Genomic DNA, 17,995 nt, shown 5'->3' on the forward strand with positions numbered 1-17,995 from the left:
CCTTTATTTTTAAAAATTTCAATAATTTAAATTAATTCAAATTAAAAAATCCGATTTTAGTATATCAGAATGACAGAATGTCAACCATAAACTAGTAAATATATTTTTGGTTTTATTCTTGCAGAATACATTTCCAATGCACTTATATTTGATAATTTACCTGATTTAAGAATAAGATATTATTCATATACATCCAACTTGGGTCTATGATTTTATTCTTAATATTCATCCGAAGTTAAATACAAATTCATACATATTTTTACAAACTAATATACTTATACATTTTAATATAGTTATATAGATTCTAACAGAATATCATCAAAATGAATAAAATTCTTAAGTAATAGCATTCTTGAATATACAATTATTGAATAAATACACTTGGGCTGCTCATACACTTGATCCTCTTCAATAGTTCAAATAATCAACTTGATCTTCACATATATACTTGTTGTTGAACTCGATTCCAAATATTTCTCTAGTATGATCAATATTGAATTCCTTCTCCATGCAATTCTGAAAGAATAACATACATTAGTCGTTAGTATTACCAGTTAAACAAATATACTTGTTGTTAACAAACATTCTCAAAGACATTCTAACATAATTTATTTATATAAATAAATTCTAACAGAATACATTACATAATGCACTTAAATCATAGTCTTTTCTTCTATATCCATAAACATTCTAAAGCATGTATAAATGTATTCTGTCAGAATTACTAGCAACACATGTTTTGTGTAATATTTATATTCTCATAGAATGAACATGTGTTTGCATTCTGATATGAAAAAAATTAAAGAATAAAATTTCGAGTTCATTCTTAGAGAACAATCATTGTAAAAGAATAAAATTAAAGCTTCCCTACCTTTTTTGGTTGTCTAGGTTTGATCAATTTGCAGGATTACATGTGAAGAATATTTAACTTCTTCATTCTGAAAGAATAGTAGCCTTCCTCAAACTAAAGCCTTCTTTATTCTAAAAGAATATTGCCCTCATTCTGAAAGAATTTACAGGTCAATTCTTACGAAAATGACATTCTATGAGAATAACATCGGTAAGAAAGATTGAAATTACAAAAAACGCAATAAGCTAGTTTCTCAAAGAATACCTACAAAAAAAGCAATAAAACCTATTATACAAATATCACCTGGAAATAATTGAAATTACAATGTCTTTCACAATTGAGTGATAAGATAAAAAGTTGTAACTCCACCATCAAGTTATTTATTTTCTACAAATTGCTCATCATTGACTTGTAAAAAATGTAACAGTGGCCATGTTTTGATTGTTCATTGCATTGGTGTTGCACATACACACGAATTTACATAACATTTTGATTAAACTTAATGTCAAAAATAGGAATTAGTAAGAAATAATAGCATAGGTCCTTTTTTCATCGATTTGACTATGTAGAAACAAAGCATATTTAATCTAAGTCTAGTCTAGTATAAGAAGCTCTGTTGATTCTAAGTATACAAATATTAATATAAAGAGTCTAGTGGGGTTGTTTGTGATATATTCAAGAATTCACTCCTAAACATAAGAACCCATATTCCACCTCCTAAACATAAGAACTCATATTCAACATACAAAACTAATAAAGTCATTAAATCCAATAGCTTTCGTTCTATTTTCCCCAATCATACAATTGTGTTCAATACCAGAAAAGAATTTAAATGCAAATACAATATGCAATCAAGAAGGCCGTAAAGTACAGTGTACTCCGTAATGTATAGATCTGTAGAAAAGGCCAAAAGGGGCTTAAGACATAAATACTATAATACCCTGAAATGATTTATTTAATGATTTATTTTTTCCTAAATTCCTATTGGTGCATTCATGCACACAATAGTTGCTAGAAACATTTAAACCTAGCTCTCTCTCTCTCTGTCTCTGTCTCTCTCTCTCTCTCTTTATATATATATATATATATATATATATATATATATATATATATATATATATATATATGTGTGTGTGTGTGTGTGTGTGTGTATTAGTTATTCCAAAATTATCTATGGGCAGCTAACAACACTGACCCCATCCTAAGTCTCCCATATAACCACGCTTTCAAACATCCTAAACAAACATTTATAATGTATTCAAACATCCTAAACAAACATTTCTAATGTAAATCATAAATTTAAGGAATCAAATATCATTAGTCGAAACTAAAGGGCACCATATGTAAATAGTTGTAACCAACTATCTCATTAACTTTTGCAAGTGGATATTATAAGAATAATTGGAAGATATTTATTTTTTTAGAAAAATAAACTCATTACAATTGAAAATTTTGAGCCAAAGAAGGCTAAGTTTCATTATTAATAAAAGGTGAATGTACAATGGAAAAAGAAAAAGAAATTATATATAGAACAAAATTAGGATAATCAAATTAAGAAAATTTGTTGAAATTTCATTATAGAAAGTACAAAATAAGTGTGGATGCATACAACATAGAAATTAAACATTAACTATATGATTGTTACTTAAAGAATGCCATTATCAAGCCACCTCATAAGCATGCTTAAACATTCTTTAGGTTTATACTCCGGAGCTGTATGGCCTCCTCCCTTTAACAACATTAAAAATTGTCAACTATCAAGATCACATCAACTTATTTTTCTTTTGCCTCATGAAATTTTCAAAACATAGGTTCATAATGTTTTTTACTGCATAGTTGGTTTCAGGATAGTATACTTGCATTGGGTTGAAGTTTCAGTAGCTAACAAGTGTGGGAGTGATTCTTTGTGGGCACTCGGTGTTTATGCCAACCACCAATAGATTACTATTTTATGCTCTTTTGATGATATGATATGGTCAAGCTCAGTGTTGCTAGGAAAATAATCCTTTTGTATATTTTGTTGTAGTTGTCAAAGTCAACCTCTTTTAGTAAGTCAAACATTGAAATTTTCATGACGCAAGAGAAGCGGTGAGTGAGGAGAGGATATGAGGAAGATATCTCACCTTTACAGTAGCATATGTCAAGTTGTAGTTCTTGTTTGAGTATTTCATGGTGTATCTGTAACAAAATAAGATAACAACATATTTTTTAAAAACAAAATACTTCTATTTTTAACATTCTTAGATGATTAAAAGCCAATGAAAATACAACTAACCCGGCTACTTGTTCATCAACAAAAAAAGGTCTCCAATCATTCACAATTAATAGATTTAACGATTCAATCCAGTTAATCGTAGCCATATATGGAATAACCATGTCATGATCTCCACTGTAAATGTAAAGGTTTGCATTAAAGTTCTCAAAATACCACATTCTTCATGAAAAAGGTCGACAACAAGTGAACTCTAGTTTTATATATAAGTGTTATTGTTCCACCAACATGGCTTACACCAAATATCATGTGAGATATAAATCAAGTAAATAATGGCCCATTAGGTATGTGACATATTGTCAGGTATATAATACATATTACATGGGTACATAAAAGAGTCTAGTGCCCACAAGAAGTTAAATCTACATTAGAATTAAAACCCCCACATTGAAGTTGTTTTGACTCAAATCGTTAACTTTTTTTTTCCATAAATACCACTAGGGAACCAAGTTTTATGCATCATTCGGGGTCAAGTGACTCTAGTTTTAGGTTAAAAAGAATAGATATAAAATAATAGGAGAAAGAGATGGATGAAGAGTAACACCTATATACAAGAGCTCGACAATGTTTATCAATAAGCTTTTGATGATAAGAAACTGCACTTATGACATTGTGCGTGTAAGATATTGGTTCCGTATCAGTACTAAAAACCAAGGTTTCATTGCATCGTACCCACTCAATTCCATTTAACTCCTGGTGACCATGAAAAGTATCATATATGATCAAGTTGAATATAAGTAATAGAACTCGTTGTGAACTACAAACCTCAGGAATGTGAAGAGCCTCTTGCACATCTCTTCTATTAGCCCATATTGAGGAGTACACATAGTTGTCATCCTGCCACAAGTAAAAAAAAAATAAAAAGAATAAATGAATGATACTTGTGAATATCTCATATGTAAATGCATACTACCAAAAAAAAATTGCATCTTTTTCTTGTTAAAAAACAAGAAAAGAAAAGCGATAAAACGACACAAAGAATTAACGTGGATGTGACGTACAACGAGCAGGATCTAGATAACTCTTCAATTACTCTTGGCTATTTTCAAAGTGATTACATTGGAATCCATATCTATGAATACTTATAACCATAAAACCCAAAAAACTATTGCGACAAGCCAATAAACAAGAAATATAGAATAACTAAGCAGGTCCAAACATGTATCCCTTTGAAATCACCATTCGGATTTCTTCACTTTGTCTGGGATTGGGTTGCTTATTTCACTCATTAAAATCCAAGCCACACTCTAAAATCTTCACCGTGAATTGAAGTCTGCTTAACGATGAAGGATTCCAAATAGTCATCTCCTTCCTGCTGGTTTGCCTCAAAATGACTTATCTCTTGAGAATATTTGCAAATAGAACTAATACTTGAACTTATTCCTTGCTAGCGCCTTTGTTAACATATTTTTCAGGTTCTCTTTAGTAGCTATATTCAAAATAGAGAACCTATCTTCTTCAAGAACATCATGAATGAAATTCATCATGACATAAATATTCTTTGTTTTATTAGAATAAAATATATTCTTTTCCAGGACTAAAGCAGGATTAAAGCTGGTTGTTACAATACGAAGTATGATTCTCCAACTTCACATCAAGACTCCATGTAACCATGTATCCATATGCATTTTGTAATCCCTACGGTGAATGACATGTAATACACCTCAGTTGTTAACAAGGCAACCGTTAGCTGTAATGTTTCCTTCCAACTAATATCACACCCAAACAAGGTAACAATATAGAATGTAAATGATTGTATATTCATCAAGTGTCCACCACAATATGAGTCTACATAGACAATAAAACCATCACTACCTTTTCTAAGCTAGACATATATTAGGCATTCCTTTTTAGTATCACATAATCCATTGACTGCTTTCCAGGGAGTCTTCCCCAAATTACTCATAAACTTGTTACTTAGTGTATAAGCCATATCAAATCTAGTACAAACATATCATACATAAGGCTTCCAACAACATTGGAATATGGAACTTTTCTCATGTAACATTTCTTCTCATATGTATTTGGTATTGTGTTGTGGTCAAGTTTAAAGTGTGCCACTAAAGGTGTACATACTGATTTGGATAGGTCAATAAAATAATTTTAAGACTTCCTCAATATATGTTTGTTGAAAAACTTATAAGACTTCCTCAATCTATATTCTTATAACAACCATGCTCTTCTATCTATCCAAATATCTATGCCTAGTATCTTCTTTGTTGCATCTAAATCCTTCATCTTGAACGAATTTTATAGTAAAGTTTTCAAGTCATTAGTTGCATCTATATTGTTAATTGAAATTAACATGCCATCCACATATAGAAAAAATATATATATGAACCATCAATAATTTTTTTTTCATGTAGACACAATTATCATACTAGTTTCAATAATAGCCATGAGAAACCATTAATGAATCAAATATATGGTACCACTGTCTTAGGGACTATTTCATGTTGAAAGTTAATCTAGACTTAAGGGCATTTTGTAAACTAACTTAATTAGTAGTTATGGAGGTTATCTGAACCGCCAGAGTTAAAAGGGTGTTATCGTTCATCAAGAGTTGCAATGTTTCATGCTGTGTCTGTATAAATATTATGTCCATGTATCAATGTAAAAAGTGCCGATACTGTGATTAATAATAAAATCCTGTTTTTTTGCACAAGAGTTTTTTCTGTTTTATCTTTTGTCTTTAATGTTTCTCCAACATTTCAAACCATAACGATATTTCTGCAATAATCACACATTATCATTCTTGGTATCAATAAACTATTAAATGCGCCAACCATGGCCAATATAGCCTGAATTGTTCTTGTGCTATCAAATAGGTAAGAAAATTTCGTGATAGTTGATCCCTTCATTTTGTGAGAAATCCTTTACCACCAGACTTTCTTTTAATCTCGTTGATACAACACCCATAATTCATTCTTTCCTTTCAAGGACCTATTTGCATGCTACTGGTTATGCTCTATTTTTAACAATACTAGATCCCATGTTTGCTTTTTCTCTAACAGTTGTATTTATGTGTTCATTTCTACTAACCAATATGATGCTTCTTTACATAAAATAAAATCTTTACATGATCTCATCCCATCCGAATTGATATTACTTGCAACTGCCAATGCATATGCAATTGAATATGTCACAAGTATTGACACATCGTGTATATTTTGCAGGCTTCTAAATTTTCGTCTTTTGCTTCCTTTTCATTATAGATTCTGACTCATTTTCTTCATTCTCATCATCACCTGTGACTAGGCTCTCCCTCTTTATGTTCTTCTTGGGACTCTTCTTTCCTAGTATGTTCATCATGGAGTTGTTATTCATCATCTATCACAACCTTATTTGGAGTTCGTGTTTCAAACTTCACCTTTTACGTAGCACCATGGTCTTTTACCCATACAATATTTATAATTTCTGATCTCTAATCACACATAGAAGATTCATAAAACGCAACATCTATGCTAATTATAAATATTAGATATTTACCTTCTTCTGTATGTTATAGTCGATAACCTTTAACTCTAGCATCAAATCTTAGAAATATGCACTTCATAACTCTCAGCTCCAGTTTACCATCATTAAATGAGCATAAACAAGGAAAAAATATACATCGATGATAAGAACAAGGTCTAATTAATAGAGTAGAATATTCTAGATTTATGTATAATTGTTATTTATTTGTATAGATCCTATTATTTAGAATATCTTGTTGTAATATTCTTATATATATATATATATATATATATATATATATATATATATATATATATATATATATATATATATATAGATTAATGATATACACCGATCTCACGGTGATTCATTCTAAATCTCTCATGGTATCAGCCTAAAACACGATTCTGGCCGTACTCCCCCCCTCCTTCTTCTTCTTCCTCTGCTAATGTTCTCATGGCCACCGATGATGCGCCCCTCTCTCTTTCCACAATCATTCATATGCTCAACATTAAGCTAAACTCCACCAACTATCTGTTATGGAGTAAACAAATGTTGCCCTTATTAACCTATCAACAATTATTGCCCTATGTTGATGGTTCCTCACCTAAACCGGCGGCCACCATTGTTTCTGGCGACACCTCCACTGGAAATCCTTCCTATGCCAAATGGATCGCTGCTGATCAAAAAGCCTTAATTCTCCTTCAAGCTTCTCTAAAGAAGCTATGGCCGAAGCCCTAGGCCATAATACCTCTCATGCACTTTGGACTACCCTTGCCTCCACCTACAGTCATGATTCTCTCGAGCGCACTCACACCCCCAAGGATTCTCTCCGGCACTTAAAAAAGGTACTTCTACTGTTGCTGAGTACTCTCGTAAATTTAAAAGCATATGTGATCAGCTTACTTCTATCCGCCACTCTCTTGCTAATGATGACAAGTGTCACTGGTTCTTGTGTGGACTGGGTTCTTCCTTTGAGACATTCTCGACAACACAATGCCTCATCACACCTTGTCCAAATTTCCGTGATCTTGTCTCCCAAGCAGAAAGTCATGAATTGTTTCTTCAATCGGTGAGTGATTCCTCTGTCCCTCCTGTTGCCTTTAATACCACTTCCTCGTACAGCTCCAACAACTCTACCTCTTCACGAGGCCGAGGTCGCGGCTTCAACAACTCCTTTCGTGGCAATTCTCAACGTGGTAGAGGCAGAGGTAATAGAAGACCACCTCATTGCCAATTATGCAGGAAAGATGGACATTATGCGAATCAATGCCCCGATTTGCAAACCTTTGCTTCACGACCACCTTCTCTTGACGCAAATCCTGTTGAGGCTTTTCAATCCCAATGTAACACATCTACTTCGGATTGGTTTGTTGACACCGGTGCATCTGCCCACATGACACCAAATCCTTCCAATCTTGATGGCTCTACAGCTTATAAAGGTAATGCTTCTGTGTTTCTTGGCAATGATCAACATGCTTCTATTTCTCATATTGGAAAATCTTCAACTTTTCCTAATATATCATTACTTGATGTTCTTGTGGTTCCAAATATTACCAAAAGTTTGCTATCTGTTAGCAAATAACCGAAGACAATGAAGTTGATGTTGTATTTTCTAATCCAAATTTTCTGATTCAGAATCGTCATTCCTAGGAAACTCTAGCACAAGGAAGGCGTAAAAATGGCTTATATGTTTTAGATCGTGGTCACCTAGATTTTTTGGCAAAAATATCTTCTAGACGTTTACATGCATCTTTTGAACTTTGGCATTGTCGTTTGGGTCATGTTTCATATGACATTATTTCATGTTTAAATAAATTGGGTTGTTTGTCTCTTACATCTATTTTGCCACATACAAATGCATGCTCTCCTTGTCAATTGTCTAAAAATAAAAGGCTTTCATTTGATCTTAATGACCAACATTCCTTGCATGTCCTTGATTTGATTCATTGTGATCTTTGGGGACCTTCACCGGTTACATCTATGGATGGTTTTCGATATTATGTTATTTTTGTTGATGATTTTTCGAGATTCACATGGTTTTATCCGTTGAAGAAGAAATCAGATTTCTATGATGTCCTTGAAGTGTTCATTGTTTTTGTTCAAACACAATTTTCAAGCAAGATTAAGGTTTTTCAATCTGATGGCGGTACTGAATTTGTTAACAATAGGGTTTGATCTATATTTACCGCTAATGGTACACATCATCGTATGTCTTGTCCTTACACACCTCAGCAAAATGGACGAGCAGAACGTAAACATCGCCATATCACTGAAACTGGGCTAGCTATGATGTTTCATTCTCATATTCCTGCTACTTTATGGACACATGCCTTCAGCTCTACTACTTATATCATAAATCGACTGCCATCCAAGCTACTTGACACCAAATCTCCATATGAGCTGCTTTTTTCATCACAACCAAATTATGGTAATTTTCGTGTGTTTGGTTGTTGCGTATACCCTTATTTGCGGGATTACTCATCTCACAAGCTTGCTCATCGTAGTTCTCCATGTGTTTTCATTGGGTATCATACCCAACACAAGGGATATCAGTGTCTTGATCCCTCTACGTGGCATATTTATATTACTTGTCATGCTCAATTTGACGAAAAATTGTTCCCCTTCTCTAATAACAAAACAGCCTCTCCTCATGCGAGCCTCTTGCTGTCCACCTATTGCGATGACTATGTTTTTCCATATCCTCCTTCACAACCGGTCTCTCCTACCTCTAATTCGGTATCATCAGCAGCCCCGTGTCAACTATGTAGTGATCATCCGCAACCTCCTCCTGAACCTGATCATCAGCAGAAAAATCATCCATCATCGCCGATCCATACTCCACTTGCTTCGCCTCCACCCACGCCACCAGCTTCTCCGACTGCTGCTGCACCTCCACAAGGACATCCTATGATAACTCGAGCCAAATTTGGTATTTTTAAGCCTCGTCATCGTGCTGATTTGTCTTATGTTTTGTCATCTCCTATTCACCATGCCTTATTTGCTGCAAAAGAGCCTAAAGGTTTCAAAACGGTTGCCAAAGATCCCAAGTGGTTTTCAGCCATGTGTGATGAAATGCATGCATTAAAATTAAATTCCACATGGGATCCTGTACCTCGTCCATGACATACCAACATTGTTCGTTCCAAGTGGGTTTTTCGTGCCAAGTTTCATGCTGATGGTTCGATTGATAAGTTTAAAGCTCGTCTTGTTGCTCAAGGGTTTACTCGATCAGGTTCCAGGGCTCGATTATTCTGCCACCTTTAGTCCTGTTGTTAAAGCTTCTACTGTTTGTATTATCTTATCTCTTGCAGTTCTTAACAAATGGCCATTGCATCAACTTGATGTTAAAAATGCTTTTTTGCATGGTGATTTATCTAATACTGTCTTCATGGAGCAACCACCTGGGTTTGTTGACTCACGCTTTCCTAATCATGTTTGTCGTTTAAAAAAGGCTCTTTATGGCCTCAAGCAAGCACCTAGAGCCTGGTTTCAACGTCTCAGTGCTTTTCTCTTAAGTCTTGGATTCTCATGCAGTAGAGCTGATCCGTCGTTGTTCGTTTTTAAAAAGGATTCGACTCTTCTCTACTTATTAGTCTATGTTGAAGATATTATTCTCACCGGCATAATCCCTCTATTATACGAACTTTCATCAATCGTTTGAATAAGGAATTTCTTATCATTGATCTTGGAAAGCTTAATTACTTTCTTAGATGACACTGGTCTTTTTCTTAGCCAATCGAAGTATGCCCATGATATTCTATCTCGTGCTCACATGTTGGATGCTAAACCGGTTTCTACACCACTTTCTACTACGAATTATTTCACAAGTCAGGGTACTCCATTTTCTGATGCCACTTTATATCAGTCTCTAGTTGGTGCATTACAGTACCTCACAATCACTCGTCCTGACTTGTTTTATGCCGTTAATCAAGTGAGTCAATTCTTACATGCTCCTATGGTTGATCGCTTTAATGCTATCAAACGTATCTTACGTTATGTCAAAGGCACTCTCTCATATGGGCTTTCATTCTCTCATGCATCGTCTCCTTCTATTTTGGGGTATCTGATGCTGAGTGGGCACGTTGTATCGAGACACGACGATCTACTTATGGTTACTCTATCTTTTTTGGGGGAAATTTGGTTTCCTGGAGTGCTAAGAAACAACCCACCGTGTCTCGCTCTAGTTGTGAGTCGGAATATCGAGCTCTTGCCAACACTGCTTCAGAGGTTATTTGGATTATTCACTTACTTTATGAATTATATGTTCTGCCTTCTGAACGTCCAACAATTATGTGTGACAATCGCAGTGCTATTTTTCTTAGTCAAAATCCTGTTTCTCACAAACATGCCAAGCATATAGATATCGATTATCACTTTGTTCGTGAATTGGTTCTTTCTGGCAAGCTGCATACTAAGTATGTCTCTACTCATCTTCAACTTGCGGATATTTTCACGAAAAGCTTACCCAGACCTTTATTTGAGGATTTTCGTTCCAAGTTTTGGGTCGGTCCTTGCCCGACTTCGCTTGGGGGGGGGGGGGGGGGGGTAATAGAGTAGAATATTCTAGATTTATGTTTAATTGTTATTTATTTGTATAGATCCTATTATTTAGGATATCTTGTTGTAATCTTCTTTTATATATATTGATTAATGATATACACTGATATCACGGTGATTCATTCTAAATCTCTCACTAATGGACTAAACATCTTTAGGAGTCTTCCATCATTTGTAATTGATAGAGATCTATTTACTAGATATCAAGTAATATTCAATGCTTTGGCCCAAAAATATTTTGATATACCAATATATATATATATATATATATATATATATATATATATATATATATATATACGTATTCTATGTTGCGTTAGTGTTTTGTACCTTTGTTCTGCAACCCCATTTTGTTGTAGAGTGTATCGTACAATATAGTACCAGAATATACCTACCTTTTACACAAGTGATCAGTGCATTGTAAAACTCTAATCCATTATTTGTTTTGAGTGTCTTGACATGTTTCCCTATTCGTTTTTCAACCATGGTCTTCCGCTCCATGAACCGCCCAACACCTTATTTTTTGTTTTAGAAAATACAACCAAACATTTCTTGAGTAGTTATCAATAAAATTCATGAAATCTGAGCATCCACCACATGAATTCATTGGAGAAGTTCCATATAAATTTGAATGAATATTCTCAAGGATTTATTTGTCATATGCTTACCAGATCTGAAATTCACCATGTGTTGCTTTGCCGTGACACAAGCTTTATAGTATTTCATCTTCCCAGTTATGTCGACCAAGCAATTCATGTTTATCCGAAATTGAAATTCCCTTCTTGCTCATGTGACTCGTCGTTAATGCCATAATTTTGACTATCATCACACTTTTTCAAATATTAACAAACAACCACCTTTCATGTCACTAAGTTATCTTCCAGAAAGTAATCCCATGTTATAGTTTCCTTTTTCATCACCATGAGTGCACTTTTGTGAATTTTAACCGATCATCTTCATCATAATACCTGTGTACATGTTTGAATAAATATTCAACAGAAATCAAATTAATCAGAAGATCTGGAATACACTAGCAATCTAGGTTTTTGACCATACCGTTATGCATTTTAATCTTTAATATGCCATTGTTCTTGATACTCCATATCCCATCATCACCAAACTTTACTGTGCCAGTCTTTTTCTTGAAAGAAAAATAGATTGAGTGAGAAAGTCATATGATGAGATACATATTTGTCCAAAATCGAAGTGTCTGCAAAACCAACCATACATACAACTATAATGTCACTTAAGTCTCATTGTGTTGTGGACAATCCCTTTTGAAGTATCCTTATCTTTACATGATAACATTTAAATTCCATGGATACATTAGACTTAGATCGTGAATTTCCCCTGTTTCCACCCTCCCTGTTTTGTATTTTACTGTTGCCAACAAACAAAAATGAACTGAAACCCCCTCATTACCAAAAACCCCACGTTTCAGTTCCTTGGACAACAAGGTATCCTTCCGGTCAAAGGTAGTAATCTTTGTTCTACTATATAACATGGTATCAAGAAATTCTCATATAATTTCGACAAGAACACACAAAAAAGAAAGATCTTGATCCTCATTTTTGAAGTTACCATCACCACCTTGTATATCAAGAATAATATGACTAACATTGTCCTGATGATCTATTACATCAGTACTTTCTTTCATCGAATGGTATACAGATGTTTATGATACAACCAATCCGTGAGAGAGTTATTATAATACTTGTCCCAAAGTTTCTCCCAATGCCCAAAAGCAGTTGATTGGTCCACAACCTCCTATAGCACTTCATCAGTTGCACTATGTGCTTTTGCCAAAACATTTACTTCGCATCGGCCGTCATATCCTTCGGCAATTTTGCCTCTCCTTCCAATGTCACTGCACAACCCTATTGAATAAAGAGCCTTCATCCTCATCTTCCACATCATGTTCATTCGAACATATTTAGCCACTCGAACAACCGAGACTATGATACAAGTTGTGAAGAAAGCAAGCAAAGAAAGCAATAAAACGACATAAAGTATTAACATGGTTTCATTGATGTGACCTACATCCACACGTAGGAATCAGAGAAGTCTTTTATTCCTCATGATTGTTTTCAAAGTGATTACACTGGGATCCCTAGCTATGAATACCTATAGCCGTAAACCCTTAAAACTATAGCGCTGAGCCCATAGGATAAGTATTTTTTTAATGTACGGCTTCGAGCCTATTGACTCTTGGTCTACTCCAAACACTTATCCTTTTGAAAATAGCCATTCCTGTTTCTTCACTTTGTTCTAGGTGAGATTAATATCCAAGTCAAACTCTAACATTGGTCTCATTCTAAAAAACACATTTTCTCCTAAAAATAAATGAACCATTTAATTCACTAAATCTTTCTTTTAATTTGATCACTCTGACATATTCGAGTTTTGAATGTAAATGAGTTTTTCCTAAAAAAATTGAAATATTACTTTTTGAAAGGATAAAAATGTAAGTTGTTTTGATTTTAATATGTCACTAAAGCTATTGTGTTATTTTAAAAGTAAGTGTCTAATATGATGGTCACAAAACTGAATCACCTTTAATTTATTAGAGACAAAATTAAAAGTTTTTAGATAGAGTAATACACGACACCATTGTTTCTGAAGTCGAGGAACATCCGCAGAAGTTTTGTCAAGAGATCTTAAGTCCGTCTTGAAGAGATGAAATTTTAAGGCATTTGAAGTGTCACAAACTGGCTCTAAAATGTGGGGCATGCAAATTCCTTCAAGGAACTGCAAATCGAAATAATAAAGCTTAATTAAACAGAAATATAAAGATTGTGAAACATTAGGTAACAGATAGTATACGATCCATGTTCAAGTCTACTCTGGCACCTTATCTACCACTTGAAGATCATGTACACATCGAGTATTGTTGGGATCCACATTTAAGTACTCTCCATGACAAGTTTCTTTAGTTGACTGCAAAAACATGCACTTTACTTAATTCCTTGATGTATTCAATTATGTATGGGCAGACAACTCAAGTGTATTTATTTACATTGTAGATTGCATCTGATAAAAGTGCCATACGATGAGCAAATGGTATTCTTGAATTGTAGTCACCATTTGTGTCTGCTAGAGGATTACCAATCACATACCCCTATGTTTGAAAACATACATAAATATATCAGGCAAAGCATTTTCAAATCAAGTCATGCACACCAACATTTTTTCAAATGATTGATCGATCAATTCGTACTTTGATGTTGATCTGTGGCCCTTCTCCAACTTCATTACCTACAAAATAGGGAAACAAGAAAGACTTTATTTAGTCAAAAAAATGCTTTAGCAGAATAAACAAGATGGCTGTAAAATTTAGTGAATCATATACTTGTGTTTTTGAAACCATCTTTATAGCAAGTATTTGAATATACCGTTATATATTTCCAAAAGAATCATTGGCACCACTAGGCCAGAGTAGGAATCGGCACAAATATATAATGGATTTTTCAGAAATGTAGGATGGTCCACAAGCCACTGTTAATTTGAATAGACATAGCAAGCAAACATTAATGATCTTAGTTCGTATCTAAAACAAATTTCAAAGACACAAATCGAACATGTGAGTATGCCTTTAAATATGTAAAAGTAATCCTTTAGATTCATCAGGAAATTAACTACCTTATCCTTACCTTCCTTAGAAAATGGTAAATCTGCACTGTTGATAATGTATCATTTGTTATATAAGCTTCGGGAGTTTTTGCATAGGAGAATCCAGACCCGGCAGGTTGATCAAGAAATATAATGTTGGCAGCCTAAAATGTAATACTTGTTTCATTAGTTATATCATGAAGAAACTTGTACTCATTGGCTTGTTGACATCAAACATATTAGAAATTTTAAAACGAAATCAACAAGTAAAAGGATACCTTTGTCCAACTGTGAGGGTTTATCTCGAGCATTACGTTCTCCACAGTGGAATTTACATAGTTAATAGTGAACGGGCCTACAACCAACAAGAAGTTAAATAAAATCTATCTAAATTTATGATGGAAATACACATAATTTGGCATTAGTTTATGATATTGGCATATTAAGTTAACAGAGAGTATGTGAAACCTTACACATTACTTGCCATGAACTTTTAAATAAAATCTACCATGACACACATGAATTAAGTAACAAACAAAATTAACAACACCGATTTGTTCTCCATCACTTCTAAGGCATATGACAAATCATTTTTGACTAAATCATGGGATTGTCATCTTAAAAAATGCACTGAAGAACCTTTTGAATGATGGTGAATGGAAATTTTACTCTTTGTTTGCAAATAATGTAAATAACCCGCACACTTCACAGTAATATCAAATTCAAAAATAAATATTTTTAGTGTATATATATATATATATATATATATATATATATATATATATATATATATATATATATATATATATAACAACTTCAGATCTTAGAAGTACCTATTTCATACAAAAGGCCAGAAAGACCAGAACAGCCAGGCCCTCCTGTAAGCCAAAGCATGAGAGGGTCGTCTTTTGGGTTTCCTTCTGACTCAACGAAATAGTAAAATAGTTGCACCTCATCATATTCTCCTACCCCAATGTAACTTGAACCATATTGTTGTCTTAAGAGTTAGTATATCTTTCATACTAAATAAAGGATAATAATAACAACAATAACAATATGCACAAAGGTTAAATGCAAGAAATAGCAACGGCATAAATGAATATGTTCATTATAACATTCTACTTCCATATTTTCCTATAATATGGTACTTTGAAAAATCTATCCGGTTATTAAAAGGTCATAAAAAAAACAATTTATGTTTAGTAAGAAAATGATTAAAGGTACAAAGTTAAATTGGTGTAGATTTTTCAGAATATAATGACTTAATAAAATTGAATTAAAGCATAGTTTTATACTAAATTAGAAATATGTTATTTCTTGCATTTAGTCATATATAATGAAACCTTAGTAAATTAAATCAACACATTTTTATTTCAAAGGACAGGGTCTTACCCAGTTTCGAGTGTGAAAGGAAGATCGCCAGGCAAACCTGGCAGAGTCTTAACCAAGAACTGTGATTCAGTAACCTCCAAGAAAACTAGCAGCAATAAAAACACGACACTGCTCCAGTTGTTAAAGCGGATCCATTGTTGAAGATAAGATAGTGACTGTGGTTTCATATTGCTTCTAAGCAAACAGTAAAAATAAATAAATTATATACACAGGTTAATTTCCATACAACGAGATTTATAAGTTAGAACCATGACTAGCACATTGGTAATAATTTGTCATCAACCACCACCCATTACATGCACAAATGAAGAAATTGCAGTGATCCAATTTCCAAAATATGGGCCCTATTTATGAAAGCTGACATGTTCGTCAAGTTTAAATCTGGATCATGAATTCTGGACAAAAATGGACAGTATAATGTCGCATTTAATATAAATGATACTTTCCACCTATTATCTTTCTTAGGAACTAATAACAAAATCTTATGGTGGAAGCTTGGGAATGTAAATTGTATACCTTATGAATTGAATTGAAGTGTATGCCATGAACAAAATGAAACAGGTTCCCGCTGATGATCGGACGACTTCCGGCTGACTAGTGTTGTTACTTGTGCAATCTAGTGTTAAACCGACCATAAGAGTTTCTGGATATAGTCTCTAATCGTTAAAGTTGATATAAGAAGTTGTGGACAAAAGAGTCCTATAGCACGTTAATTTTTCAATAGATTCCACGTAGGTATCCACGTTTTAATTGTTATCATTCATTTCCATTTTATAAATACGAAATATGTCACAAATTTCAAATATTTCAATGATCAAAAGCAAAATTGTAAATTAGATGAAATTACCTGAATGGTCGCCATAGTTTAGTGTGAACATTTTGTCCCTTACGAAAATATCTCCCTTTTAATTAAAAGATTAAATCTTTTTAAAACCTTTATTATTCTTTTAAAATAATTATTTGTGCAAAAACACGGTCACATAGTCTTAGTATTTGATATGTTTTTTTAAACAAAAGATTTAAGTAGGAGTGTTGTTCAATTTTAATATCATTACTGTAAATGGTTATCATTCTCATGACCTACTTAATACACATACACGATAATATATATATATATATATATATATATATATATATATATATATATATATATATATATATATATATATATATATATATATATATATATATATATATATATATATATATTCAGGTTAATTTGAAACCATACTAATTTTGTAAGACCGTGAGACCAAATCTAAAAATAATATTAAAATACAAAATAAAACCAAAAATTCTTTTTTTTATTATTATTTTCGGAATTTTATTTAACTAAAAAATAAATAAAAAAATTACCGTTTTTTTTTAATAATACGTGAAATATTATAATAGAATATTACAATATACATATTGTAATATGAATTTTAGAATGTTTAGAATATTCTATTAGATTTGCCAGATATATAGAATATTCTAAATATTCTACTAAAATATGTAAGAAAAATGTATTTATTTTTTTTATTTTTTTGGTATTTTTTTTATTTTTTTTGTTGGAAAATATATATTCCTAAACTAATATTGGAAAAAAAATTTCGAAAATTTTCAATTATGTTGCATTTTAAAAATGTTTTTGTTTTATTTAATAAATGAGTGGCTTAGATTGCGTCTCACGGTCTTACAAAATTAGGTCGTCTCACATGAACCTAACCCTATATATATATATATATATATATATATATATATATATATATATATATATATATATATATATATATATGGAGGATCAATTATTTGGATGGCTTAGATGATTTGTGGCATAATATGTAAATACGCTCAAATCTGATGGGTTTTTGTGT

At 32.7% G+C, this 17,995-nt stretch overlaps 1 protein-coding gene across 2 annotated transcripts; it reads right to left on the reverse strand.

Moving 5' to 3' along the window:
• Nucleotides 1–2,393: 2,393 nt before the first annotated feature.
• Nucleotides 2,394–16,796, reverse strand: LOC111891885 (serine carboxypeptidase-like 10). 2 transcript variants are annotated; one of them, XM_023887950.3, is made up of 15 exons: nucleotides 16,656–16,796; nucleotides 16,140–16,310; nucleotides 15,581–15,726; nucleotides 15,026–15,102; nucleotides 14,789–14,911; nucleotides 14,531–14,633; nucleotides 14,356–14,393; nucleotides 14,155–14,256; nucleotides 13,989–14,075; nucleotides 13,740–13,886; nucleotides 3,888–3,959; nucleotides 3,667–3,815; nucleotides 3,126–3,239; nucleotides 2,974–3,028; nucleotides 2,394–2,579 (listed from the first exon to the last, which is right to left on the reverse strand). In XM_023887950.3, the coding sequence occupies exons 1-15, from the start codon at nucleotides 16,772–16,774 to the stop codon at nucleotides 2,496–2,498; spliced, it is 1,587 nt and encodes a 528-aa protein (XP_023743718.1). In that variant the 5' UTR covers nucleotides 16,775–16,796; the 3' UTR covers nucleotides 2,394–2,495. The 2 variants fall into 2 exon arrangements, with proteins under 2 accessions (XP_023743718.1, XP_023743717.1); XM_023887949.3 differs by having other exon boundaries at nucleotides 16,140–16,313.
• Nucleotides 16,797–17,995: the final 1,199 nt, after the last annotated feature.

This window comes from Lactuca sativa, chromosome 5, assembly GCF_002870075.4.
Source record: "Lactuca sativa cultivar Salinas chromosome 5, Lsat_Salinas_v11, whole genome shotgun sequence".
NCBI classification, from domain to species: domain Eukaryota; kingdom Viridiplantae; phylum Streptophyta; class Magnoliopsida; order Asterales; family Asteraceae; genus Lactuca; species Lactuca sativa.